The sequence below is a fragment of the Diplotaxodon limnothrissa genome, linkage group LG13 (genome assembly GCF_057381915.1).
Source record: "Diplotaxodon limnothrissa isolate DT_005_m linkage group LG13, D_limnothrissa_male_GT1.1, whole genome shotgun sequence".
NCBI classification, from domain to species: domain Eukaryota; kingdom Metazoa; phylum Chordata; class Actinopteri; order Cichliformes; family Cichlidae; genus Diplotaxodon; species Diplotaxodon limnothrissa.
In genome coordinates this window covers 12,589,771-12,616,559 of record NC_140608.1, presented here as the reverse complement: position 1 = coordinate 12,616,559, position 26,789 = coordinate 12,589,771, and the positions used below count along the sequence as shown (strand labels likewise).

The following is a 26,789-nucleotide window of genomic DNA, read 5'->3' as shown; positions in this document are numbered from 1 at the left end:
CTGCGTTCTTCCATTTGCGCAACATCTCTAAAATTAGAAATATCCTGTCTCAGAGTGACGCTGAAAAACTAGTTCATGCATTTATTACTTCCAGGCTGGACTACTGTAATTCATTATTATCAGGATGTCCAAAAAACTCACTGAAAAGCCTTCAGCTAATCCAAAATGCTGCAGCAAGAGTCCTGACAGGGACTAGAAAGAGAGAGCATATTTCTCCTGTATTGGCTTCCCTTCATTGGCTTCCTGTTAAATCCAGAATTGAATTCAAAATCCTGCTCGTCACATACAAGGTCTTAAATAATCAGGCCCCATCTTATCTTAATGACCTTGTAGTACCATATCACCCTATTAGAGCACTTCGCTCTCGCTCTGCAGGCCTACTTGTTGTTCCTAGAGTATTTAAAAGTAGAATGGGAGGGAGAGCCTTCAGTTTTCAGGCCCCTCTTCTGTGGAACCAGCTTCCAGTTTGGATTCAGGAGACAGACACTATCTCTACTTTCAAGATTAGGCTTAAAACTTTCCTTTTTGCTAAAGCATATAGTTAGGGCTGGACCAGGTGACCCTGAATCCTCCCTTAGTTATGCTGCAATAGACATAGGCTGCCGGGGGATTCCCATGATGCATTGAGTTTTTCCTTTCCAGTCACCTTTCTCGCTCACTATGTATTAACAGACCTCTCTGCATTGAATCAAATCTGTTATTAATCTCTGTCTCTCTTCCACAGCATGTCTTTTATCCTGTCTTCCTTCTCTCACCCCAACCGGTCGCAGCAGATGGCCCCGCCCCTCCCTGAGCCTGGTTCTGCTGGAGGTTTCTTCCTGTTAAAAGGGAGTTTTTCCTTCCCACTGTTGCCAAAGTGCTTGCTCATAGGGGGTCATATGATTGTTGGGTTTTTCTCTGTATCTATGAAGCGCCTTGAGGCGACTTATGTTGTGATTTGGCGCTATATAAATAAAATTGAATTGAATTGATGAAATCAGAGGATTGAGTTTTGGGTCTAACAGCGGACATTTATGGTTACAGTTTTTCAAATTCTGCCTGTGCACACCACAACAGTAAATTTACATCACACTATCAATACAATCAATATGTAATGTGATTGCAGACTTTTTGCTTTTAAATTAGAGACAAAAATATTGTATTAGCTACTTTGGAATAACAGATACTTTTATGCACAGTCCCATTGTCAAGGTCTCAAAGGGGATTAGACAAAATTACAAAATATCAAGACTGTTTCAGCACTTGGATGGAGATCATCTGAAGTCATCATTTGAACTATTAGTGGTTTGCCACTAGCTGCAAACCCTTTATATTTATGTTTGTGAAGGCATCTCTTTATTGCAGACTTTGATAATGATTACCTCCTTGAAAATGTTCTTAACTTTGTTAGATGTTGTGAAGTTGTTGGGGTTTTTTTTAACCAATGAAATGCAATTCTGTTATTGCTTCTGGTATTTCAGGCCTTTTTGTGTTGTTGGCCAGTGCATTCCTTTTTTTTAAAGACTATATCAGATTGTTGATTTGGTCAATCCTAAAGCTTTTCAAGTATCTCCAATAGTTTTTTCTTGTTTTTCAGCCTGATGATGGACTGTTTCACTTATATTGACACCCCGTTGGAACTTGAATTGTGAATTCCAGTGTAAAGCTACTCGATGCACGTTTAACACTTGGAATCAGCTAAACAAACCATTGTCCAATTAATTTGAAGTCTCTGGAAATGGGTGACTGTGTATGAAAATGTGTGTAATTCCTAAACAGTTATTTCAAATCTTTATGAAACCCCTTTGAACTAAAGCTGAAACTCTGCACTTCAATCATGTCTTGATTGTTTGAGGCAAAACTGCAAAAATGTATCTTGTTCAGTGAATTATGGACCTGACTGTATGTTGATCATTGTTTACGGTCAAAATGATTGCCATTTTCATGTGAGAAACTTGTCATGCAGTGTAGTGCATGTGATAATAAAACATATGAGGTTAAAAAAAATAACTAAACATGAAATATGCTTCAACTCTTAATAGCAAGATACCATTTTAAATTGTTCCTTTTATTCATTAGCAGCGCCTTTTAATTACAGTACTTTGACAGTCATCAATACAGTGAACATCTTTGGTTAGTAACCTTTATATATTTACTTTTCAGATTACTTCTCTATAACATTATATATATATATAGATATATTTGTATATGATACAAAAATAAATAACTTAATTTTTAATTGAAATATTCTGCTCAAAACTTTACACATTTGGTTCAACTTAACATTCTTTAGGCTAACTATAAAGTATCCTTATAAAATCTTGGACGGCTACATTGGATTTATTATGTACACAAGCACAGTGTGAGTCCCAGTATAAGGAGTACAGAACAGTATGAAGAGGATTTTATAAAAGGATACTTTGTTTTTTGAGCAGATGTATTGGCACATGGTACTGGTACAACAGACACAAGAATTTATGAAGACAACACAAGGAGAAGATTGCTGTTTTCTGGTCTTCCGAAAATCATTAGATAGCAGCATGCAATTTGCAGGTTGACACTGTGAGACAATCAGCCGTTTGGCATAACTCACAGCCTGCTTTTGCTTTGTCAAACTGACTGACGGCAAAGATGATGCAGAGATGTGATAATACGAATGAACCTCCAGTGTTTGCATCTCTCGTTTCCCTTTTTTTCAATATTTCCCACTAACCTTACTCTAAGACCTGTTGGTCAGCAATAAATAAACTTCTTTCTTTGGCTGATTCATGTCAGGTTTACCCATTCATCTGGCACGAACTCTCAGCTACATGTATCCTGTAGTAGCCACATTTCAATTCTTGGAAAAAGCATCTTCTACAACAATAAATATCTACATGACATTTTGTATCACAGTTTGTACAGTGTATATTTTAAAATTGACTTACTAATACATTATTGCAGCACAGAAAAACACATTTAATATCACATCACCACTATTACCACAGGCACTGACAGTTTTCTATGATTTACTAATTTTGCTCAGCGGCTGTGCCTCTCCGTGTGGTAGCGTCTGAGTTTGGGCCTCCACGCTACTCTGGTCTGTTGTCTTCACCAGAACCTGTGGGACTGTTTGCTTGTTTTTAGTCAAATCAGATGGTCTCTGGGGGGATTTTTCCTCCCACTTTGTTTCGGTCTGTGTGTGTGCCTTCTGTGTCTGGCCCTTTCTTTCCTCTGTGGCAGCGCAGTCAGCGTTGCATTTATTGCACAGATCCCTTATGTCCCGAAGTCCCTGCGCCAAGCACTTTACAAATTCTGCTGAACATGTCTGTTGGCTCTCATGGAAACTGGACACGGAGAAGATAATATGGTCTGACTGAGGGTTGTAGCACGCGCCGTATCCGTTTGGAACCACGGGTCCATAGCAGCAGAACATTTCAACAGTAGTGGGAACCTGAGGGAAGAGTAAATGCTTCAGTCCTAAACTACTAGAAGCTTTACTGGTGTGATGAAATACTGCTCTAGGAAAGGTTTAGGTAGGTAGTGAGACTGATTTGTGTTATTATGTTTTTCCTCATTCATTACAAGGAAACCCTAAACTGTAGTTTTCGTTCAAACAACCAGTTACCATTTTTGTGTTACAATATAGAAATTTTATAAAGAATAAACAAGAAGGGCATAACCATTATAGTAACTGCAGTGTTACGATGTATTAATACAGATCAAAGGTCAGGGTAGATGGCTGTCCCACTTTCTTTTAGTTTCTTCCTGTTGAAAGGGAGTTTTTCCTTCCCACTGTCACCAAGTGCATGCTCACAGAGGATCATGTCATGGTATATATATATTTTTTTATATTACAGTATGAAGTGCCTTGAGGTGGCTGTTGTTGTGAATTGGCACCGTATAAATATAATTGAATTGAACTGAATTTTAAAATATGAATCATCAATCATCATCGGACAGCAGCAGCCCAAGCCTCATAGTGCAGGAATATGAGGTGAGGCGCACACTGAGGGCAGTGAACCCCAGGAAGGCCACCGGACCAGATGGGGTAACCGCAAAGGTCCTAAAAGAGTGTGCAGACCAGCTGGCTGGGGTCTTCACTAAGATCTTCAACACTTCACTGTCCCAGTCCTGCATCCCGCCGTGCCTAAAGTCAGCCACAATTGTCCCACTGCCAAAGCGTACCAACATTAGCAGCCTCAACGACTACCGACCAGTTGCTCTAACACCTGTTATAATGAAGTGCTTCGAGAAACTGGTCCGACGTCACATCATGTCCTGCCTGCCACCCACACTCGACCCGCTCCAGTTTGCATACAGAGCTAACAGATCAACTGAAGATGCCATTGCTACAACGCTCCACACCACCATCTCTCACCTGGAAGTGCAGGGCCGTTACGCCAGGCTGCTCTTTGTTGACTTTAGCTCTGCTTTCAATACGATACTCCCGGACAGACTAATAGATAAACTGCTGGAAATTGGACTTCCTTCCACCACCTGCCGCTGGATCAGAGACTTCCTCTCAGACCGTGTACAGAGAGTTAGAGTGGGGCCTCATCTTTCCTCAGCCCTCAGCCTCAACACCGGCTCTCCACAAGGCTGTGTACTGAGTCCCCTACTGTACACTCTGTACACACATGACTGTGTTAGTTCCCACCCAGACAACACAGTCATCAAGTTTGCAGATGATACCACTGTGGTGGGGCTCATCTCAGGGGGAGATGAGACTGCATACAGAGCTGAAGTTCAGAGGCTGTCAGATTGGTGTGCAGACAACAACCTGGACCTCAATACCACCAAAACAAAAGAACTGGTAGTTGACTTCAGAAGGAGGAAGTCCGAGCTGCAGCCTGTCAGCATCAACGGGGAGTGCGTGGAAAGGGTCTCCAGTTTCAAGTTTCTGGGTGTGCACATAGACACAGACCTCCAATGGAGCTCTAACACCTCTGCGGTCTTAAAGAAGGCCCAACAGCGTCTCCACTTTCTGAGAATCCTCAGAAAAATGGACCTGAAGAAGGAGCTGCTGACCGTCTTCTACCGCTGCTCCATTGAAAGTGTGCTGACATATTGCATCGGTGTGTGGTTCTCCAGCTGCACCACAGCACACAGAAAGGCACTCCAGAGGGTCATCAACATGGCCCAAAAAATCATTGGACATCCTCTTCCCTCCCTGAAGGACCTGTACAGCACTCGCTGTCTCAAGAGGGCACGCAGCATCCTACGGGACTGCACACACCCAGGACACCGGGTGTTTAAGCTGCTGCCGTCTGGCAGGAGGTTCAGGCTGCTGAGGTCCCGAACAAATAGACTCAAGGACAGCTTTTACAACAGGGCAATAGCCCTGATCAATGTAAATAGCTGACCTGACTGGATACCTCCCTGGACTTTTTAGGGGGAGGTAACAATGTTTAAAACGATAACAATAATATTTATATTTATAACAAGGTGCAATAATAATTAATGTGCAATAATAACAGTGTGCAATACACATACACTTATTCTTCTTTTTTATACTAAGTTAATATACTGTGTTGTGTTGTTTGTTACGTTGTGATGTGTCATATCGTGTCGTGTTGTGTTATATGTAGTGCCGACGTAGGACAGTTTTTCCAATTTCATTGTACTACTGTACTATGTATGACTGTGCAATGACAATAAAGAGTTATCTTATCTTATCTTATCTTATCTTATTTTATTCCAAAATTACATGCACATACCTGACTTGTAGAGAGAATGAACTGATTACTGATAAGATAAGCTTCGTCTTTGAACATTTCGAGCTTCCCCATCTTCATTTCATGTGCAATTTCACGCAGCCCTAGTAGGTGATTGTCTATTGCCATCCCTGTAATAGCCTGAAAAATAGAAAGTATGTTACTGCATTTATTTAATGTGAGTCTCTGTCATAGAAATCTGGAAGAAGAGAATAGTTACCAGACGTGTATAACTGGTCTGTGCAGTTATTGCTCCTTTCAACAGTTCCATCATTTCTGTGTCCTGGAGAAGTAAACAACTGACAGTCAGTACTTAGTCTTTAAGGTCATTAATTTACAGTAAGTAGATTTTCATGCTTGAATACATCAAGACAAAATCCAATAGAAAACAGAATAGCATTACTGAACCCCCCCCCCCCCCCCCCCCCAAAAAAAAACAACAACAAAAAACCTCAAACTGATTAAGCCACTCAAAATTAATTTAAACCTGTAGCAGCTTTTATTTGAGTCACAGTATGACTTTAGTTTCTGCATAAAAACAACCTACACTTGTGCTGTTTTTCCTTTCAGTCATTGCTTTGACAAAGGCAAAGGCTTCAGGTGTTGCTGAGCGAATGTTGTCTACTCTGCCTTGCTGAAAACGACGTAGAGAAGCACTCTCATAGGTGGACACCGGTCTGCCATGACACCTGCAGTCATGTACAGGGAGAACAAAATGTAGGTAAGTTTAATCAGTTCTGTAAGATGACTATTTTTTTTTTTTTTTTTTTACCTGTAGAAGCCTAACTGAAGAGCAAGCTGGATGTAGGCATCTGGACTCATCTTCTGCTTCTTGATAAACCCTTTCCCGTAATCATGGAATTTGTGGACATTTATATCCAGATTCTTTACCATTCTGACAAAATAAGAATACATTTTATTGAAATCATGTGCTTCTCATATTAATTAATCTCTTCAAATGACAAGGAACTAAAGAAAACCACACCTCTGGAGTTTATCAGCAGCAGATGTGATGAGCTTGTGAATTTCAGGAGTGCATTTCCAGCGGAGTCTGCGTGGCGCGGGCAGCTCGCTCACACTTGCAGCTCTGACCAGCTTTGATGGACTCCCAATCCTTATGAGTAGAAATAAATGGAGCAATTATTTATAATAGTCTTATTTTAAAACATGTAACTCATATATACTGCACACTTCCAAAATCAGATGTGTGTCATTTCTCACATGCATTTGAGGAGATACTCTGTGCACTGCACAAGGACAATTCCTTCAAATGCAGAGTGTTCACACACGACTCCACAGCAGCCATCAGCTCCTACAATAAACTGTTACAGAAAGGTTGTTTTCAGGGGTTGTTTTCTTGAGTTGGACTGAAATGTTTAATAATATAAATTTTTGATTGCTGCACCTCTGCACTGTTTGCTCCAAATACATGTTCTTACATCCATACATTACCCCCTAAAGTGAAAAAATCCTGAGTAAACTAAATTATTTTGCCATTTTGTGAGATGACGGCTTTAAATCCAGTGGAACGTCCACTTTTAGTTTGCATTTCCTTAATTGGCCATGGAACTGGTTAGTTATATCCTTTAATGCGTTGAGAAATCAACATGAATTTGTTCATTTAATTTTCCTCATTAAGAAGGCAAAAAAACTTCCTCATTAAGATTTGACAGTGTTTCTATTAGATAATGGCAGATGGCTTTGATCATGAGTTGAGGCCGTGGTTTGGGGCCTCAGTGGGGACTGGTGGTGGTTGCTGGGCTGACAGAGAACTGAAAGGGGCGTGCGTAGAGGTGTGGTCCTGCTCCTGAAATTCAAATAAATTATCTCCAAAAATATTGTTCACTTTGGACATCAGGGCCCTATTTCAGGAAGCCGGTTTAGAAAACTCAGAGTGAAAAATGATACTCAGGGTTGAGTAACCCCGAACTGTCCAACTCGGAATATTCGGTTTCAGAAAGGCTGATAACAATTAGTTCAGTCAACGCGGAGTTGCTTTAACCCCAAGTTAAACGCGCGCACGAGGATACATAAAGCCCTGATTAGTGGAGCACAGATTAAGCGAGTCACCATGGAGACGGAGGGAAAGAAGGCGCGGTCAATGTATCTTACAGCGCTTGAGGCCGAAATTCTGATGGCAGCATATGCCGATAACATGCAAATTTTGTGGAAAAAAAGTAACACAGCCTCAGCTGCAAAAGAAAGGGAGCATGCATGGCAAAACATAGCTGACAGAGTCAATGCGTGAGTGTTAATTTAAACATTGATCTAGAGATTTCCACCCATTTAACACGTTATTTTATTATATTTCATTTTTTATTTTATACATTTTATGTTGTGATGTGATGTGAGCGCAGGTGCAACCCAACAGGCCCCAAACGTTCCTGGCAGCAAGTAAAAATGAAATATAAAAATATAGTCCAAACAGGTAAGGTGTAATTGTATTATGAGCCATAGTGCTTGGTCTGTTTGTCCGATGTAAATCAATTGCAGTTAGAGGCTACATTAATTTTCTTTCTGTAAGCACTTATTGAAATTATCTGAGCACATTACAAGTACATATTTGCTTACTCTGTATGCTCATATGCGACCCGTTATAGCCAACAGAAAAAAAGCAGAGGCCCGAAAAACAGGTGGGGGTCCTCCACCACCACCACTCACAGAGGCTGAGCAGTTGGCTCCCACATTTGTGATAATGTTGGCAGCATCACATATGATCTTCACAGTGCAGAGAACACAATTAGCATCCATTACTATAATGAAATAATTTGTTAGTTTGAAATGCTACAGGGAACTATGTACCTGTACATTAATGCTGTGGAAAGACTTCCTGTTCACATAGTCTCCTTCATTTACTGAAGGAGCAATGATTGGAATGTGAGTACCATCTATACAGCCAATCACGCCTGGGAACCGTGAGAATAAATGTAAAATTTAAGTAGTAGTCCAAGTATCACCACATCATGAATTAAGTTTCATTCATCCTGATACCTGCAATTTTGTGGCATCCCTCTTTGATAAATCTTGTGGGTCTATGACCGGGGAACACCACAAACGAGTACACGAGACGTTTCAGTGCAACTGTAACATTCCTGACTGCCCGACAGACGGTAGCCTTGGAAACGTGCTCAGCGTCACCAATATTATACAGAAAGCTCCCGTTTGCAAAAAACCGAAGTGCAATACAAATAATATGTACAGAACTGAGAGGATGTCCGCGATGTGTCACATGAGCAATATTAGGCCTGAGGATGTTATTCAAATAAATTATAGATTGTGCTGAAAAACGGTAACGTCCACACAGAAAATCATCAGGAAATGATAAAATGTCCAAACGCGCTCTAATCACTCTCTCCCGGCGGAGAGCTCTGCGGAGAATTTGGGCTTCAACATCTACTGGCTCTTCAAGGAAGGAGCACGCCATGTCTGACACTTCCTACAGTCAGGTTTCCGACAAAGAGGCGGAGAAAGTCAGGGTTAGTTGAAGTAAACCTGCTAGGGGGCAGGTTAGCTTCACGGAGTGTGTCGTCATAGTGACTCACTCAGAATTAATCTAAACTCGCTTTGTGAAACCGAAAACCCAGAGTTTTCGTTAACTCAGGGTATACTTACTTAGAGTTTGCACTAAACCGGCTTCCTGAAATAGGGCCCAGATATCTTATCGTATCTTATCTTTCAGTATCATTACATGGATTTTGTTATTTTAGACAGTTCCCACGTTTTCTTCAGAGTTTTCTTTCCCTTAATAACAAATATCACTCAGAATTTTGGTCTCCACACAGAATGTACAAAAAGTTAATAAAACAAACATTAATTTAACCTTTTTTGTTGATAAATGTGTTCACTTACCTGCATTGGCTTATCATACCAGCGGTTGCCTCCATTCTTTGTCAATCCACCTCCATGCAGCATCAACATGGCTCGTTTGGTGTCACTAAGTTCAGGTCCACTTGCGTCGTCCAGACAGACGAGACACAGACAACGCTCAATCATGTCCAGCGAGTCCCTGTTGGTAGACTCTACAGGAAAACAAAAGTCCATCTGAGAGGCACCTCATATAAAAGAGAGTTTTTATTGGCAGTCCACATAAAATCCCTTTTGAAATGTACCTCTCATTAGTACACTACGAGACTCAGCCCACTCTGTCCGTCCATCTGAAGTGAGAAGCCCTATAGGAGGGAGCTGCTCTTCTTCGTTGTCAGCCATCTTGACAATCTTCTCCAGCTGAGTCAGCAAATCTCTTTGATTCAGTTGCCGGAAGTTGATCATCACATCCAGCACAAAGAACTGGACAAAGGGTTCAGATTAGCCACAAAGTTTTAGGAATCTTTGGTACTGACTAACTTTCCTAATCATGTGGACATATGCATTGTTTCAGAATTTCCTGACATTGTGAAATAACATCTAAGTGATTCTTTTAGCAGCATTGAGCCCCAAACTTAGCCAGAGCCACAAAGAACAAGAAGAACAAGGAGTACCTGCACAGATGGTATGACTCCCACAGAAGCAGTTTAAAGCCACAGAAAAACTGTGCAAGTGTAACAAATAGTGGGTCACATGATATAAGGGCGATGTGGCGCAAAGAGTTGGGTGTTTGTTTTGTAACCGGAAGGTTGCCGGTTCGACAGTCTCGGTCGTTGTGTCCTTGGGCAAGACACTTCACCTACCGCCTACTGGTGATGGCCAGAGGGGCCGATGGCGTGATATGGCAGCCTCGCTTCTGTCAGTCTGCCCCAGGGCAGCTGTGGCTACAACTGTATCTTGCCTCCACCAGTGAATGAATAGTGGAATTGTAAAGCGCTTTGAGGGCCCCGAAAAGCGCTATATAAATGCAATCCATTATTATTATAAAATCGTTTTTCTTTCATTCTTTCTTTCTTTCTTTCTTTCCTAATTGCTGTTTGAATTAGCTCAACTGATAATAAAGTCTTAGTTTATTTACACTCTTTATTAAATCTAGTTGGATGTGATGATCTTAATTCAAGTAAACATCAAGTTTCCATCACAGACAGCCAATTTAGAACAACCAAACCTAACAAATCTGTTTGTGGGCTGTGGGAGGAAATCTGCACAGACATGAGGAGAACAGGCAGACTTCACACAGAAAAGCCCGACCTAGTTACATCAAAAGGAATTTCTTCTTACTACAGTAGGTTCAAACTAGTAACAGTCTTACTGTGAGGTGACAATGCTAACCACTGCACCACTGTGTCACCCCTATTGTGAAGTGATCTGTTCTGTTTTCATTAGCATTCCAACATAAAGAACAAAATTGTGTGTGGAGTGAAGCTGTGGAACAGACTAAATAAAGATATGAAGCAATGTCCGAGCATGGCACAGTTTAAAAAGCGGTTTAAGGATATGGTTTTTACAGGGTACAGGGAAGAGGTAAAGATTGGATAGGGTGTTCTTGTCCAATATTTTCATGTGTGTGTGGGTGCACGGGTATGTTGGTATGGGTGTATATATATATCTGTAGGTTGTGTATCCTTTGAGGTGTTACTGGGGTTATTGAAAATGTGTATATACATATGTATGGATAGATAGAAACATATATATATATATATATATATATATATATATATATATATATATATATATATATATATATATATATATATATATATATATATATATAAAGAATAATAATAAAAAAAATACACATGACATATAATGTAATTGCAAGGAGGTATTTCTGTAGTCTATTGATTACTAGATAGTGGAAAAGGGGTGGGATTAAATAAGCTTATGCTTCTTCCTGCTCCTTTTTGAACATGAAAGTTATTTGTAGTTGTGGTTGCTCGTTTTCCTTTTGTTTTGCTTTGTTCATTTGTCTCTTTTAATTCTATGTTGTTGTACTTTTTCAACATGTTCAAAATAAAGATTCAATCTATCAATCAAATTGTAATGCATATCTATGAGAAATCTGGAATGTGCTGTGTTACATGCTAACCAATCTCTCGTTGGATGAAGACCATGTAATATGGTGGAGAACTAAGAAATGGCTCTTGCCCTGGGTCTGTTTTCTCCAAGTCTGACCTGGTTTTTGCACGCCACGATGATATGTTCAGGTTCTGGCATCACGCTACTCTCCTGTGCTACGAGAGTGTCCCTCTCAGGTCCTGGCAGACGGTAGGAGGTGAAGAGACGATAATACTGCTCCATACACAGACGCGTTCCTGCCAGCTGGCCCCGGGCATAGTCCACAGGCAGGTCACGGCTACACGCAGACATACACAACATTTTCAGGCTTTTTCTCTACACAAGAACTGAAAGTGAAGAATATTCTTTTATGACAATTTGAATTAAATGTTAACTCACTCATCAAGGTGAGTCTTGTACTCCAAAGCTCCAGATATTAAGTGTGCAGCAAATCTAGAAAGAATATCTTTGCTCAGTTTTAATGCTTCACAAAACACACACATTGTACTTGGTCACTCTTTTGCCACCACACTTTTTTTTCTTGATTAATTGTGTAGCTTCATTACACCTAACAACATAAATGCTTCATGTAAATCATGTGGTTAAGGAACCGGTAACAGATCAATACCATGTTAACCAAACCACAGTTTTCCGACCTCGAGGCATTCTGAGTAATGACCCTTTCTGAAAGTGTCCAGCCAAGAGGGAAGTGTTCAAATTTGTATAATCAATGAAATCTGGTAGAAAAGCAATTCTCACAGTTCACTATTATTTGTCAGTCTTTGTGCTGGAATAACCAAAATCACCTACAACTTGTAACACGAGCAATTAGATATTTTTTTTCTTTCAGAGACTGTTTCTACACCAGTGAAGAAAGGATTCTGTCTACTAGTGGATTGCAGAGGCTTCGTCTGTCCCGTTGTATCAAATGATGAGATTTTTTTTGTGGTTCACTCGTCTCAGGTGTGCATACCTTAAAGAGTCAATAGGAGCCATGAAGTTCTGCTGTGGGAAGACCATTGCAGGACTTGAGTTGACAGGTAGAGCAAGTCTGTTGTTCAGGTACATATCATTCAGCCAGTAGTCATAAACCTATGGTGGAAAAACAAAAAGCAAAAACCAAACAGGATTGTAGGTAAAAAAAAAAAAAAAAAAAAAAAGGGACTGGACCATTAAAAGCAGATAAAACAGCATCATGCTTCACAATCTTTCTAAAAGGTTTATCGACATCAGTAATGTCTTCAAGATTTGGTTTAAAACTTTAACATTTTTAAACGTATAAGCATCCAAAACACAGTTTTGTTTCTTAAATACATATATTTCATTTATTAATTAACGTCTTTTTTATTTACCCAGTTTGCCACGTTTTCGCTCCTCTCCGTGAGTTTGCTCTGTAGTAGCTCCCCCACTCCTCCAGGGGCTCCAAACTGCATCACTATGTTTTGCGTCTTGTTGAACTGTTCTTCTGTGAGCAGGTGCTTCATGCACCTCAGGTATCTGTCCAGTGTGTCTTTCAGGTTGGGCACCGGCAGCTTTGGCAGAGCCTGGAGAACATGGCGGGATGAAAAGCTTTCACTTCTCATCACCAGTTTTCCTTTTTCCAAATTCTTGACTAAACATGACGTAAGTCTCCCCATGCAAGGATTGCGCATGCTATTAAGCAAATATTTAAGGAATCGATGAGATTCCAATTAAATTCCAATTAAATTGCCCATGAATTCCAGCGTAATCCTTTGAAAGCCACTTTTATGTCCTGAAATGTTGTTAGACCTTATTTGATTTTGCAACCTTTAATCGTAAAATGTAAATTTATCTGTTGTAGAATTGAGAAAAACATATACGGTGTGCTTATAAGGCAGATGGAAGATGTAATTACATCTCGGCCCCCTGAATCTTCGGAGGCGTCTCGGTCGAAAACTGGCATGTTGGCGGTGTAGACGGGCAATCAAGCAGGTGGAGTCACAAGAGGAACTCTCTGTCCACAAACAAAATCTACAGTCATTATTTAAAGTCGACACTTATTAATATAAATGTCAGTCACAGTGACAATCGGAAACCAACACACTCACACTCAGAAAAATAAAGGTGCCAACTGGAACCAAAAGTGGTTCTTTAGACTGATGCCATAGAAGAACCTTTTTTGGTGCCACAAAGAACCTTTCAAACAATGGTTCTTTAAAGAACCATTTCTTTCAGTGGAAATGAAAATGTTTTACCTTTTCCAACAGTCCCAGAATCCAGATCTTCAAAGACCAGCAAGTGCTCAAGACTGTTATCCGCTTCGCTGTCACCGGTCGTGAGAAAGTGTTTTTCCCTTAGAAAGTTCAAGGCACACCGCTCGCGCGATCTGCCTGCGCATGCACATCCCAACGACTGACCCCCTCCATCCGCTCCCGGGAGGTTGCCATAGTACAACGTGTTCTAACGTCTCTCTCTCTCCCTGTCATTCGGCTCAAAAACATTTTTAATAAATTGCTCAGTGATGAACAAGTACTCAGATCATTTACCCAAGCAGTGTGCTTTGCCAAAACTAAGTAAGTGTGTTGATAAGTGTGTTCATTAGGCTTTGGCCCCCACCCCTGCCACCAGTATATTTTTAAGCAAGTATTTCTAGCTTTATTTGAATATTCAGTTTCCTACCATCTGCTCTTAAAGGGTAATCACCAGGTAACCCGCCCTCCACCTTCGCACACACATGCACACAAACAAAACACACAGTATAATTCACACCCTCATTATAGTGAATAAATATTTATGCCATTTTACACCATCAAACTTAGATAGCTAAGGATGAAGAACCTTTTTTTCTTTAAAGAACCATTTGTAATAGCTGAAGAACCAGCTACAAAATAAAAAGGTTCTTTGACGTATGATGGCTCTTTAAAGAACCATGAAGACATCTGAAGAACAATTTAAGAACCATCAGTTTTCATCTGCAGATGAAAAATATTATGATGCACGCAGAAAGTTGATGAAAAATACAAGATCAGACTGTTTCTGTCTGCCAGAAATATACAAATGCGCACTTTCTTCAAGATTATAACATTGAGAAAATTGCCTTACAAAACTGCACATTTGATGAAAACATGTTCCCAGTACTAAGGCGAAACTAACAAGAACAACAAAAAATAGAGTGCAACTGAATTTTTTACTCACCAGCGAGGGAAAAAACACCCTCTCTTCCTGGAGCTCAAGAAGGTAGTTTTAGTTGGTCCATCTTTACTTGAATCCGTTTATAACAGAATTTCTTTAAAATGTCACTGCTTCGATCCTTCATTTTAAGCATCTTTCAATCCCCTACATGGCATGAGCACAACTCCCTGGCTGGCTCAGGAGAGATGCTAAAAGAGGGTACCTCAGCCTCCTGACAGCCAGGCTCCTCCCAGAAGTCCTGCTATTCGCCGGGAAGTTTATTTGGCACTTCACATGCTCACCCCACCTTATTTAGACGCCATCTGAGCTCCTCAGATGCTGAAACACTTTGCAGGAAAACAATTAGGACGCATTTTTTCGTGGATTTTCCCCCCCTTTGGCTTTCAAAATTTACAAACACTACACGCAGAACAGTTTAGGTGCACGACTCCTTTCACCTGACTGCACCTGACCGATTCAGATGACGCCATTTAACGTTATGAGCAGATATTTGTGTGACCAACAAGATGCTTCAATAGACCCTATTATTCATATAAACCATAAAACCCTCTGAAATTATTAATATTTTGAACCAATGACATTTTCCCAGAAATTTTCAGTTACACTTTCACTGTAAAATCAAATGCTTCTCTTTATTTGAAATTCACGGTCAAGGATCAGAGCACCACAAATATGTTGGCCTTAAAAACTTTAATTTCAGATTTTCTTTTTCAAACCAATTTGTTTCCACGGGCAAAACATGTCAGAATCTTTAAATGAGACACTTTCGTGTTTTAACAACACATTTAAATATCATTCTTCAGTTGCGATAACTTTCTAAGTATATATTATCTCCATTTATAGAGGAAAATAACATTTCAGAATAAAAATTACAATTTGTGCCCTAAATAAACCATTTCAGTAAACAATATCATTCGCATGATGATGATTTAATTATGTACATGAATATACATTTATGTACAGTCGCGGATCATCATACAGTGAGGCTATACATTCCTATGCATTCCAGAAAAAAAATTAATAAAACGCAAAAGCAGATTTCACCTTTTTCCCCACCTTTCTCAAATGCCGTTTGACATACAATACAGATTACAGATAAAGACGCATTACATTTCTTCTTTTGTTCAAACACATTTGCACAATCCCTGAACACGATATGAGTCAGTTTCCGATACAATGATAAACACTCTTAATGAATATACATTTATCTCAGCAAAATCTTTCACAGGAATCTTACCTTTAAATAAAGAAACGCAAGCGAGTACCTTTCTGCTAAAGCTTTAACCTACTCGATTTGACACAACCCAGAGAACTTGTCACCAGAAGCGGTAAATAATTGATATTGTTACACAATCATAATAGTGTTATGGAATTGATTGAATCGGACATGATACAGACAACTCTACATTGGCACTTGGATAGTTTAACACCCAGCTAAAGGTCTTTTACGCATACTCTCCCCCAGAGGATTCCTCCTCTGAATAAGAGCGCCGAGCAAAGGTCTCAATGCCATTCTCGTCGATCGTTGTACACAAACCCTTTCTCTTTTTCTCTCGTTGCTCCATCTTAATCGTATCATACAGTCCCGTTGGACCGTCTTCTAGGAGCATGTTTCGCTCGGAGAAAGAAGGCTTCATTTGTGTCACGTTCTTCAGCAGGAGCAGCGCCGGTGCGTAAAGTACGTTGGCGAGCCCCATGCCCAAGTTGAGCTGAACGAAGCCCAGGTCGTGCACTATCTGTCCGGCCACCACGGGCCCCAGGGCATACGCCACGCAGTAGGAGATGTCTGCAATCGCGTACACACTGCCATACACTGACACGTGGCGCACATCCACTAAGAAACCCAAAGTTGGTAGAAGTGCCGTGTCCACGAAGGCGATTCCAAAGCAGATGCCACACAGCGGAATCATCAGCTGTCCAAAGTTTTTACAGGCTGGCACTGTGCACGAGCTTGCGCCTATAAATACCATACCTATAGCCCCGTAAAACCACTGCAGATGGGGGTACTTGGCTGATAATTTCACAGTGAGATACACACCTAGGACATGAGGAAAGAATGCAGGGAACCATGTCATGCCGATCTCCCACTGGCTGGAATGCATGGTGTCCTCCATCCAGTTGGCTATAGTGGGCTCGAGGAAAGCGAGGGGGATGTTACAAACGATCAGAGCACCGGCCACAACAGCTATGTAAGGATCAATCATGAGTTTGTATATGGGGGTACCAACTGGCATGTTTTCTCTCTCACGATTAGAGAAGGGCTTCAGCACAGTCAGACATAATATGCCATCAATGAGACAGATGCAGGCCAGAATCACGAAGGGCACCGACTTCCCTGCGAATTCATAGAGGACCCCTCCAAACGGGGGCGCCACAAGACTCCCAAAAGAGATGAAAGCCAAGGCAATGCCCAGCGCTTTGCTCCTTTCTGTCTCCTCTGTGTACCTGTCTGCGATCAGAGCGATCCCGGATGTGTCGGCGAAAGCAGAGCCTAGGCCTTGCATGCTGCGCGCCAGGAAGAGAGTCGCGTAGTTTTCAGCAAAGGCAAAAATAACAGTGGAGAGAAACATGACATTTAGTCCGATGAAGAGCGGGATATCATACCCGACCCTGTCTATAAACGTGCCGCTTAGCGGGTTGACCAGGAGCTGCAGGATGGCCTTAGAGGCAAAAAGAACGCCTATCTGCAGATCGAAGTTCCCCTTGGTGATTTTGTGGGTGCTATTAGTGGAGTTGGTTGCAACAGCTTGGCTTTGATCCGCTGCATTCTGTAGCTCTTCAAGGTAATCGGGTATAATTGGCACAATTACCATGTACAGCATGTTGTCTAATAAAAGTGCTATGCAGACTATTACTAGAATAATCCGTTTCTGTCGTTCTGGGTCTTGCATTACATTGCCCAGTTGTTTAGTTCTTTCACCCATCTGGGACAATTTGGAGGCGGCAGACTGTGCCATATTAGCGCCCCGGCCCTCTGTGGTCACCTCCGGCTCCATGATTTTATCCTTTTCTGACTCAAGTCTTGACTTTTGAAAAAGAAATGCTGCTTCCTCAGTTTGCTTTTCACAGAATTACGCACACTTGGCACATGTGTGTATGTTCTTTTAAAAATGGTGTTTTCTTTTCCGGCACTCCAATTAACTAAGTAACTTTTCTCTGCTTTACCTCTTCTCTGTCGCTTGCGCTGTTCGTCATCGCACACGCGTTTCCACTTGTGTGACTTGCACTCGTTTTATCCCCGCCGTCCTTAGTTGCTTCATTGTCTCATATCCCGTCATTCAGGTGACGCGCTTGCCCCGGGCAGCACTCCCAGATTGGGGATTCACCCACTCCTCACAGTGCCGGCTCCATCAGTGCTCTGGCTGTTTCAGGTCCGTTTGCTGCGCCCCTCCGGCACCCAGACACTCCCAGCTGTCTCCGGTCACCTGTAACGCTGTGAGCTAAGTCATCATTTCGCATCAGGCAAGATGTTTTTTGTCGGCGGAGGAAGGAGTACACACTGCACTTTGTTGGCTCCCATAGGTATCCCCCTCCCACCTTCGCCAATGGCTGTGACGCACAGTCCTGCTGCTCTCCAGCAGATCTTTTATGCTAATTAAACATAAAATCCCGAGTGCGCACTGCTGTCCACTGAGTTGCTTGAAAGGCTCAGTTTAACCTTCTCAATGTTAAACAGTTTTTACCAGATTTTCAGCGGTTATAATTGATTCAAAGCTAAAAGTAGAATACTTTTCTAATCGGACATACAGAGGAGCACATATTCAGTTCTCTGGTTGATTCTGAATTCAGTAACGCAAGGAATGCATTTGCGATCACGAGCAGCAGTACCCATACAAGGAAAGAAACATGCAGAATTGTAGTTTTTAAAATGACCCCCGCCCACCCTCCATTCAGCACCACAATCAAGTGGACAGCTCCACAGAACACGACACTAAAACAATGCGTTTTAACAGTTAAACAATGCGCTTTTGTTAACCACTGCTATAACCCAGTAGTTTATATATATATAGTTAACTATATATATATAGCTAACTTCATGACTGTGCATATATATATATGTATATATATATATATATATATATATATATATATATATATATATATATATATATATATATATATATATATATATATATATATATATATATATATATATATATATGTATGTGTGTGTGTGTGTGTGTGTGTGTGTGTGTGTGTGGGGAGAGAGAGAGAGAGAGAGAGTCGCAAACTTTAAAAAACATCAGTAAAACCCCAGTACGTCATGAAACGACAGAAAACAGAAAAGCTGAATAAAATGAGTGAACTGACTTTTTAAAAGTAGATACTGCCATCCAGTGGTGAGGCTGAAATAAACAGTAACTGCAGGACTTTTCAGTGACAGCAATTTTTTCTAATAAAGAGAGAAAAACAATTCAGTTTCAACAGATGTCTACCCTTCAGAGAATTTTCATGAATCAGTTATCGGAGTCACATGTCGTTTTGTTTTGTCATGATACACAATTTCATTATTATTAATACTTTTATTATTATACTTTCTAAGAAACTGAAAGCAGGTACAATGGGATTTAAAGAAGTAGAAGTAGATTCAAACTCATTTCCGTTTTTGTTTTGTTTTTTTCACTCAATGTGTTCGCGTGTAAAATACAACTTGATTTGTCAGCTTTTGTAGTAAGCTACAGACCTGGGATATGAGACAGAGTTGTGCCGACATCTAGTGGAGGAAGATTGAATTGATGAAAAACAAAAACCTGAGATGTGAATTTTGACCAACCTATAACTGCACAGCAAAATCAGTTTTTGTGTTTGTTTTTTAATGATTATGCTACATTATGGTTTGATTGTGAGTTATATTTATATAATCAATGAGGATCGTCTAGCTAGATTGTGTTTTGATAAGTTTATCAATCAGTTATTACTTATTAGTATCTTTACTGTGATTACTGTGTTTTGCCCTTTGTGCATTTGTTCAGCCGGTAGATGTCCTCATATCCCCGCAGCGCTGCTATTATTATTTCAATGTTTTCTCTCATTCCTGCTCTTTATAATTTTCATCATAAACTCATATTTCACTATGTGCACTATGTTTTTACATTTTCAAAAGTCTTTATGACATTAAGCGCCAGACGCACAGGAAAAACACAGTAAACCTAAAAAGTCAGAAAAAAGTAGAAGCCACCAACACTCTTGTCCTCTCTTTAAACAACTTTGAAATGAAACAAAATAGAAAGCATGCTTTTAGATGTTCCCAGGTATAAATTAAAGACAAAGGGAGAGAGGGCGTTTGCTGTGGCTGCACCCAGACTGTGGAACAGTTTACCTCCTCACGTCAGATTCTCCAAAAGCCTAGAAACTTTTAAAACTGCTCTTAAAACTCACCTCTTTTCATTGGCTTTTAGAAACGTTTAATTTATTTGTTTATTTATTTTTTATTTGATCAGCGAGGTGTTTTACGAAATTGTGTTCTATTGTATTTTTATCTGTATTTACTGTACAGCACTTTGGTCAGCCTTGGTTGTTTTTAAATGTGCTCTATAAATAAACTTGACTTGACTTGACTTGACTTGACTAAATGTGGTGGATTCATGAGCCTTGAAAGAATTAAACGAATCGTCGTGTGTGATAGTAAAAAAACCCTTCAAAGATTCTTGATGTTAACATCTGTAAGAAGAAAGAAATCTTTTGTTCTTGATGAAGTTTAGCTGCCAGTTGATACGTGTTCCCTAATTTTCTGTTGTTATAAACGGTGTAAAATCTAAACACTTGTGAGACCGTCAGACATAAAGGAAACAATGAGTATGATCAAGTATTCTAAGCTGAAGTTAGAATAAATTTAGCTTTAATTTACACTCTACTTGATCCCTCTTTGAATTAAATCCCGTTGTTTTCCCCGAGCGATTTGACGTAGGCATGTTAAATCCGACTAATAATTGTTACAAATCTGACAAAAAGGCAGCTCAAAATTAGTTTTATTTTTAGACCACATGTTATGTCACATTAATGAGAGAACAGCCTCGATAATCACATTTATTTCCCTCGGTAAACATACTGTAGCGGAAAAGCTTATGCACAGTCATGAAGGCCAAACTGCGAGTTGGCTTTTGGTTTTCCCAAGGGGCTCTTGACCTTGACGTCCTCTTGCTCACTCCGTCTGTTAGCATTCACGCATAAACAGAAACATATGAAGACACAGTTACACACAGAAGTGGCAGATAAATAAACACAAACCGTTTATACAGATTTCAAACTTAGTTAACTGTGTTTACTTATTTTGTCAATCACCCCCATCTTTATCTGTTTTAAGTGCAATGTCCTCTCAGGGCCAGCACAGACCTCATAACTGGATTGGCTGTGTTAGGGGATCAACATTTTCCTTTTTTTTTTTGCTGTTTTCCCAGTGACTCTGCTCTGATCTGATTTGCTCAGGAGATTCAAGATCACCATGTAATCTCGAGCAGTTATCAAAGCATTAATTTCTAGCAGCCACACAAAATCCAAAGCTACTGAGGCCAAATGCACACATTATGAAAGGTCAAAAATAACCCCTGTGGAGCTAAATGGTTATCCATAGCGGTTTTTGATATGGGCGGGGCGGCATCGTGGTGGGGGGCGGCATCACGGGCATCGACAAAAAACAAACAAACAAAAATGCTCGTACTCGTGCTGCCCCGACGTCATGCCAGCGCATAGTGGGAATGGCATAGGCACGATCAAAACAGGCTAGGACCGCCACTGATGGTTATAATATTAGTTTTTTTTTAATAGACTGAAACTGAAATCAGCAAATGCTAAATGCAAAGTTTCATTTGTATTTAAAGCAGGGTATACTACTTTCAGTGATATAGAGTAGCCTTTCTTTGGGGGTGCTAAAACCTCCTTCAGTCCATGCAGATATCCAAAGAGATTCATGCTAGGCTAATTGGTGATTCTGTGTGTGAATGGATTGTTTCTGTGATAGACTGGGAACCTGTGCAGTGTGTCCACCTTCTTGCCCAGTGTCAACTGCGATGGCGTCCAGGCCCTGTGTGGTTAGAAAAACTGATGACTGGATGTTGTGCATAAACTGGCCTGCTGCTTTAGGCCAAAATTAATGTTTATGTGTAAAATACAACTGAGGTCAAATTAATAGTAAGAGCTGTTGGTCTATGTAGTAGAGTGTGATTCATCTATGTGGCTGCTGTAGAAGACACTGTGCACCAATGAAGAGTGAGAACTTTAAAAAAAGAAATTAAGTATACAACAGTGATTCCAAAATAAGTTGGGTCACTGTGCAAAATGTATATAAAAAATGCAAATCTAATAAACCACACTTCACAATAGAACATAAAAAAACATATAAAATATTTAAACTAAGACGTTTTATTATTTCATGTATAGTAAATAACTGATTTTCAATTTGGTTACAGCAACATGTGTCAAAAAGATTTTAAAAAAGAGCATCTTAGAGAGGTACAGTTTCTTAGAAGTAAAGATGGGTGAAAGTTCATCAATCTGCAAAAAACTGTGTAACACTTTCAGAATTATTTTCTTCAATGTAAAAATGTGTTTTTGTCATCTACCGCACACAACATCAGAAGATTTAAAGAATCTGGAGAAATCTCTGTGTGCAAGTGACTAGGCCGAAACTCAAAATTGGATGCCTGTGTGATATCTGGGCTCTCTGGTCCCACTGAATTAAAAACTGCCCTGTTTCTGTTACAGAAATCACTGTGTGAGTTCAAGAACACTTCCAGAAAACACTGTCTGTGAACACCGTGCCATCCGAAAATACAGGCTAAAACTCCAGCATACAAAAAAGAAGCAGTCTGTTATTAAGGTGAAAAAAAAAAATTCAAACCTACATGGCCTTGTGTGAAAAAGTGATTTCACTAAACCTAATAACTGGTTGGGCCACTCTTAGCAGCAATTTTAAGTACCTTCATTTAGAAGCTGCTTTTTGTCTTTACTTGTTTTTTCTTTGTCTAATATTTGAATCTGTTTGATAAACTTAAATATTTAATATGTCGTGTAAATGTAAATCATGTGAAGTATGAAGTGGCCTCAGACCGGTACATCCTATTCTGGTCAAAGTGTGTGGTTTAATGATTTAAAATAGTGATTTCTAAAGAGCAGTGATGCACAGCCCCTCTTTAATCCAGATTATAGTGAAACACTAATCCTGTAAAAATGTGGTTTCTTCAAAACAAATATGTTTTTGCTAATATGTAATGTGCTATGTGTACATTGTTATTGGTAAGATGAATGTGAATATAGTGTTCACATGTCCATTCATTTTCTGTAAATCACACTGTGTACAAATAGTGGGATTTCTAAAATTCAATGAACTGATTGGAGGAGCAGCTGTGTTCAGCATTACCACTGATTGTCCTGTGGCTGCTCAACAAGAGCATTTGTGCTGCTGTGTATTGTGTGTGTGCGTGTGCAGTCTCATGTTGTCAGGGTTATATAATCGGCTCCACATCTGACAGTCAAGATCACTGACAGTCAAGAGAGTTTGGTCGACCTGAGGCAGCCGACTGATGTTTTATCTTGTGTTTGTGCTCGGCTGGCCTGGGGTCAGTCATGAGGAGCCGAAATCCCTCTCTGGTTCTATTAAAAAGGGTGGCAGAGGAATTAGCACCCCAGGTTGGGTCTCTCTTTTCATTCCTCCTCACCAAAGGATTTAAAATAAGACCAACTGGGCCTGTTGCACGTTTTTACTTTATTAATATTTTGAATTAAACCTGCTGAAATGTATAATTTATTCATTTATATAACAAACATTATTAAACACTTATTTTTATTTTTATACACATTTTCAATAATGGGCAGACCAATCTGAATGTGGGACATTGTCACACATGCAGCAATTACTACCTGTATGTTTTTCAAAAAGATTGATTATAAATTCATTATAAATTATCGTTATGAATGATTTTAGATATTTTTGTTTTTCCAATATGCTATGTTACAGTAATCACCGTCATCCAAAGCCATGTAATAACACACCTCTGCCTCTGTTGCACTCGCTCGGTTTCCTGTATAGTTCTCTTTACAGCGCTTTGATCTTTGTGAAATCATTGTTAAGCAAAGCATTGTCTATAAAAAATAAGAAGCTGTGCTCGAATCTGCTTTAAGGTTCAATGTAACTCAGCTGTTTGACTATTAGCAATTTCCTGGTAGCCACATTAGCTGTCTATTATTAAGGTAGGAGGTAGAAGCCAATGATAAAAGGCTAGCATAAACATATTAATATTATATTAATAGAAAGTATTACCCATTATCAAGCTAATTTACTTTTTTTTGTTAGCAATTTGTCAGTTTGTAGGTCCAGCTTTATAAAGACGTACTGATGTAAGATTTAAGACTGACTAAGACTGTGTATGAAATAGAGCTAGGTCTCCTTTTGGTTTGTGAAGTCCCATTTTGAAATCTGATATTTTGCATTTGGGTTTTTGAGATAAAGTAGTAAACATATTTAGACGGGAAGGTGGAGTGCTGTATTTTCATATACCTTGCAAATCTAGTGAGCATGATTGTGTATCACACAGAAGGATACTTGGTAATTAGGGCAAAGTCACATATAAATAAAATACTGGAATTAACTGACTAATTTGTAAATGCTGAGGTTTTTATAATATCAACAAAAAATAATTAATCAAAAACTGTAGACATTAACCACCTTCTTTTTTTAAAAAACAGTCTGTGCTTGAGGCTACAGGATCCATTCAAACAATATAGTTAATACAAATCACATGCTACCTAGACTTGTTTTGGGGGCCTCAGACACACACACACACACACACACACACACACACACACACACACACACACACACACACACACACACACACACACACACTTGCAATCGTATTCCTTCCAATCTTCCACATTATTTTTTTATAACACTGATTCATGACTTCTTTCTTTCTCGAACAGTCCAGACTCTCCTTGCGCCCCCCCCCCACCTTTTCTCCAGCACTTGTAGTCATCTTCCTGTGTAATCCTCTCAAAAAACCCATATGAAAACTTCATTGGTTGACCAGACATAATCCTCAGTGAACTCTAAGTACCTGAATATTTTTGATCGTAAGAGAAGGAAAGCCGATGGAAAAAAAAGCTACCCGTGCTCTGCTGCCAGACATTTGGATTCAGAGTATAACATAATCCAGCAGCTATTTGAAGTAAATCTTTGGCCAGTGTGGCTTAAATAATTAATCTGCAGACATAATATATGACGACACTTCATGATTAGCTATTAATAAACCCTTTAACGAGATTTTATCTCTATCCTTAAGTGTTTCACAGCAATTCTTCATAGTCAGGGATAACATACTGCACAGAAACAAGTATTTTCTTATTTTTTTTCTTGTTTAATATTTTATTATCTAGAAAATATAAGCTTCCTGTACTTTTCATTTTACTTAAAATTGCTGAGTTGAAGATGTTCCACTATTTTGATTCCTGGAGAAATTATGGCGATACCAGATAGGAGCTGAAATGATAAGCGCTGGGTTACTACTATTTTACTCTGGTGGTGAACTGACTTTCTAATTATTTATTGCATAATGCTCTTTGAAACAACAGATCCTTTCATGTTGGCAGTTAATAACGGCCTGCAGCGGTTCAGGAAGTGGGGTCAGAATAACCCTTCCTACCAGATGACAGCTCCATATGCCCACCAGTGTCCGGGCACTTCAATGTACATGTCATTAAGGCTCTGGTGGTTATTTTATGTTGATAATTACTAAAATAATCTCTAGAGGACTCTTGCATCTAGCAGAAATAGTCCTTTTTTTCAAGTACAGATCAAGGAACCATAAATGTCCAATTTCTAATGGAAAATGGTTGACTTACCTGCAATAAATGAGAAAGTTGCTGATGACACATGTGTCAGCAGTTCTTAATTATGCAACAACACACTCAACTGACAGACTGTCATCAGTTAATCTGCTTAAAAACACCAACTGGGGGCTTCTACTGTATGTTACATCCACTGAGTGTTAGGTCCACAATGCTGGTTGAATGAATACTACAGTGTAATCACCCTGACACGCATCCGGTGGAGGAAGAAATACCCAGAGCTAAACTCAAGTACAAATAGCGATACTGAAGAGTAGAAATACACGCAACAATACATACTGTATACATCAGATCTTTATACAGTTAGATCTTGATGCTTATTTTTGATAATGGTGAATTTTATTTGATAGTTTACCTCCTGTACACAACTACAGTGGATTTTAAAGCAAACAATCAAGATGTGATTGACCTGCAGTGTTTCAATATTAATTCAAGCTTTTCAGAAAAATTTGGAATTAGTGTTTTTTAGGAATTACAACCCCCTTTACACATCATTCCATATTTTCAGAGGGTCAAAAGTAATTGGATAATTCATGGACAAGCAGTTTCATGACCAGGCAAATCCTTTTTCCTTGTTTAGCTGATTCCAAGTGTTGAACTTGCTCTGTGCATCTTTTCATTTGAATTCTCAAGTTAAGATTCAAGAGAAAGAGGTTTCCAGCACTGCACACATAGCTGCTATTTAAACCTCACAAGGACTGTCAGTCATTAATGGTAATTTACATTTGTTAGATAAGCATCATAATCTTTTTGAACATGAATAAAACGATAAGAAAAGACAAGAGAGTTTATCTATCTGCAATTCTTTATTATTTGATTATTGAATGGATATTGAGTGCATGTTGTCACTGTTTTAGATTAATCAGGATGACTGCAAATTATAAACATTACATCAGCCACACAAAAACAATGTTTTCCAGTATTTATAGGATTTTATAGGGACCGGTCATTATACAAAATCTACTGTATACATTGTAGAGTAGAATTGTTGTCTTTCAAATTCCACCAACTAATATTTAAGATTTGAAAGGACCTCATTTATTTCATTCATTGCATTTTCCCAGGAAAGTCTCTTGGAGGCATTTCTAAACACCTGCCAGTCCACAGTAATCAGTTCAATTAGTTGTACATAACGATAAGTTATTCGAATGTGTCACCGCTTTGCTAAGTACTGGTAAAAAATCCAAACTGTCACCC

At 39.5% G+C, this 26,789-nt stretch overlaps 2 protein-coding genes across 2 annotated transcripts; both read right to left on the bottom strand.

Annotated features, from left to right (window-relative positions):
- Positions 1–2,980: 2,980 nt before the first annotated feature.
- On the bottom strand, positions 2,981–13,521 carry chata (choline O-acetyltransferase a). Its single transcript, XM_085369227.1, has 14 exons — positions 13,474–13,521; positions 12,950–13,141; positions 12,571–12,689; positions 11,997–12,050; positions 11,715–11,895; positions 9,785–9,962; positions 9,525–9,694; positions 6,897–6,997; positions 6,661–6,789; positions 6,448–6,570; positions 6,223–6,364; positions 5,896–5,958; positions 5,679–5,816; positions 2,981–3,412 (listed from the first exon to the last, which is right to left on the bottom strand). The coding sequence occupies exons 1-14, from the start codon at positions 13,519–13,521 to the stop codon at positions 2,981–2,983; spliced, it is 2,070 nt and encodes a 689-aa protein (XP_085225353.1).
- A 2,674-nt stretch (positions 13,522–16,195) lies between these two features.
- Positions 16,196–17,746, bottom strand: slc18a3a (solute carrier family 18 member 3a). Its single transcript, XM_085369437.1, has one exon. The coding sequence runs from the start codon at positions 17,744–17,746 to the stop codon at positions 16,196–16,198; it is 1,551 nt and encodes a 516-aa protein (XP_085225563.1).
- Positions 17,747–26,789: the final 9,043 nt, after the last annotated feature.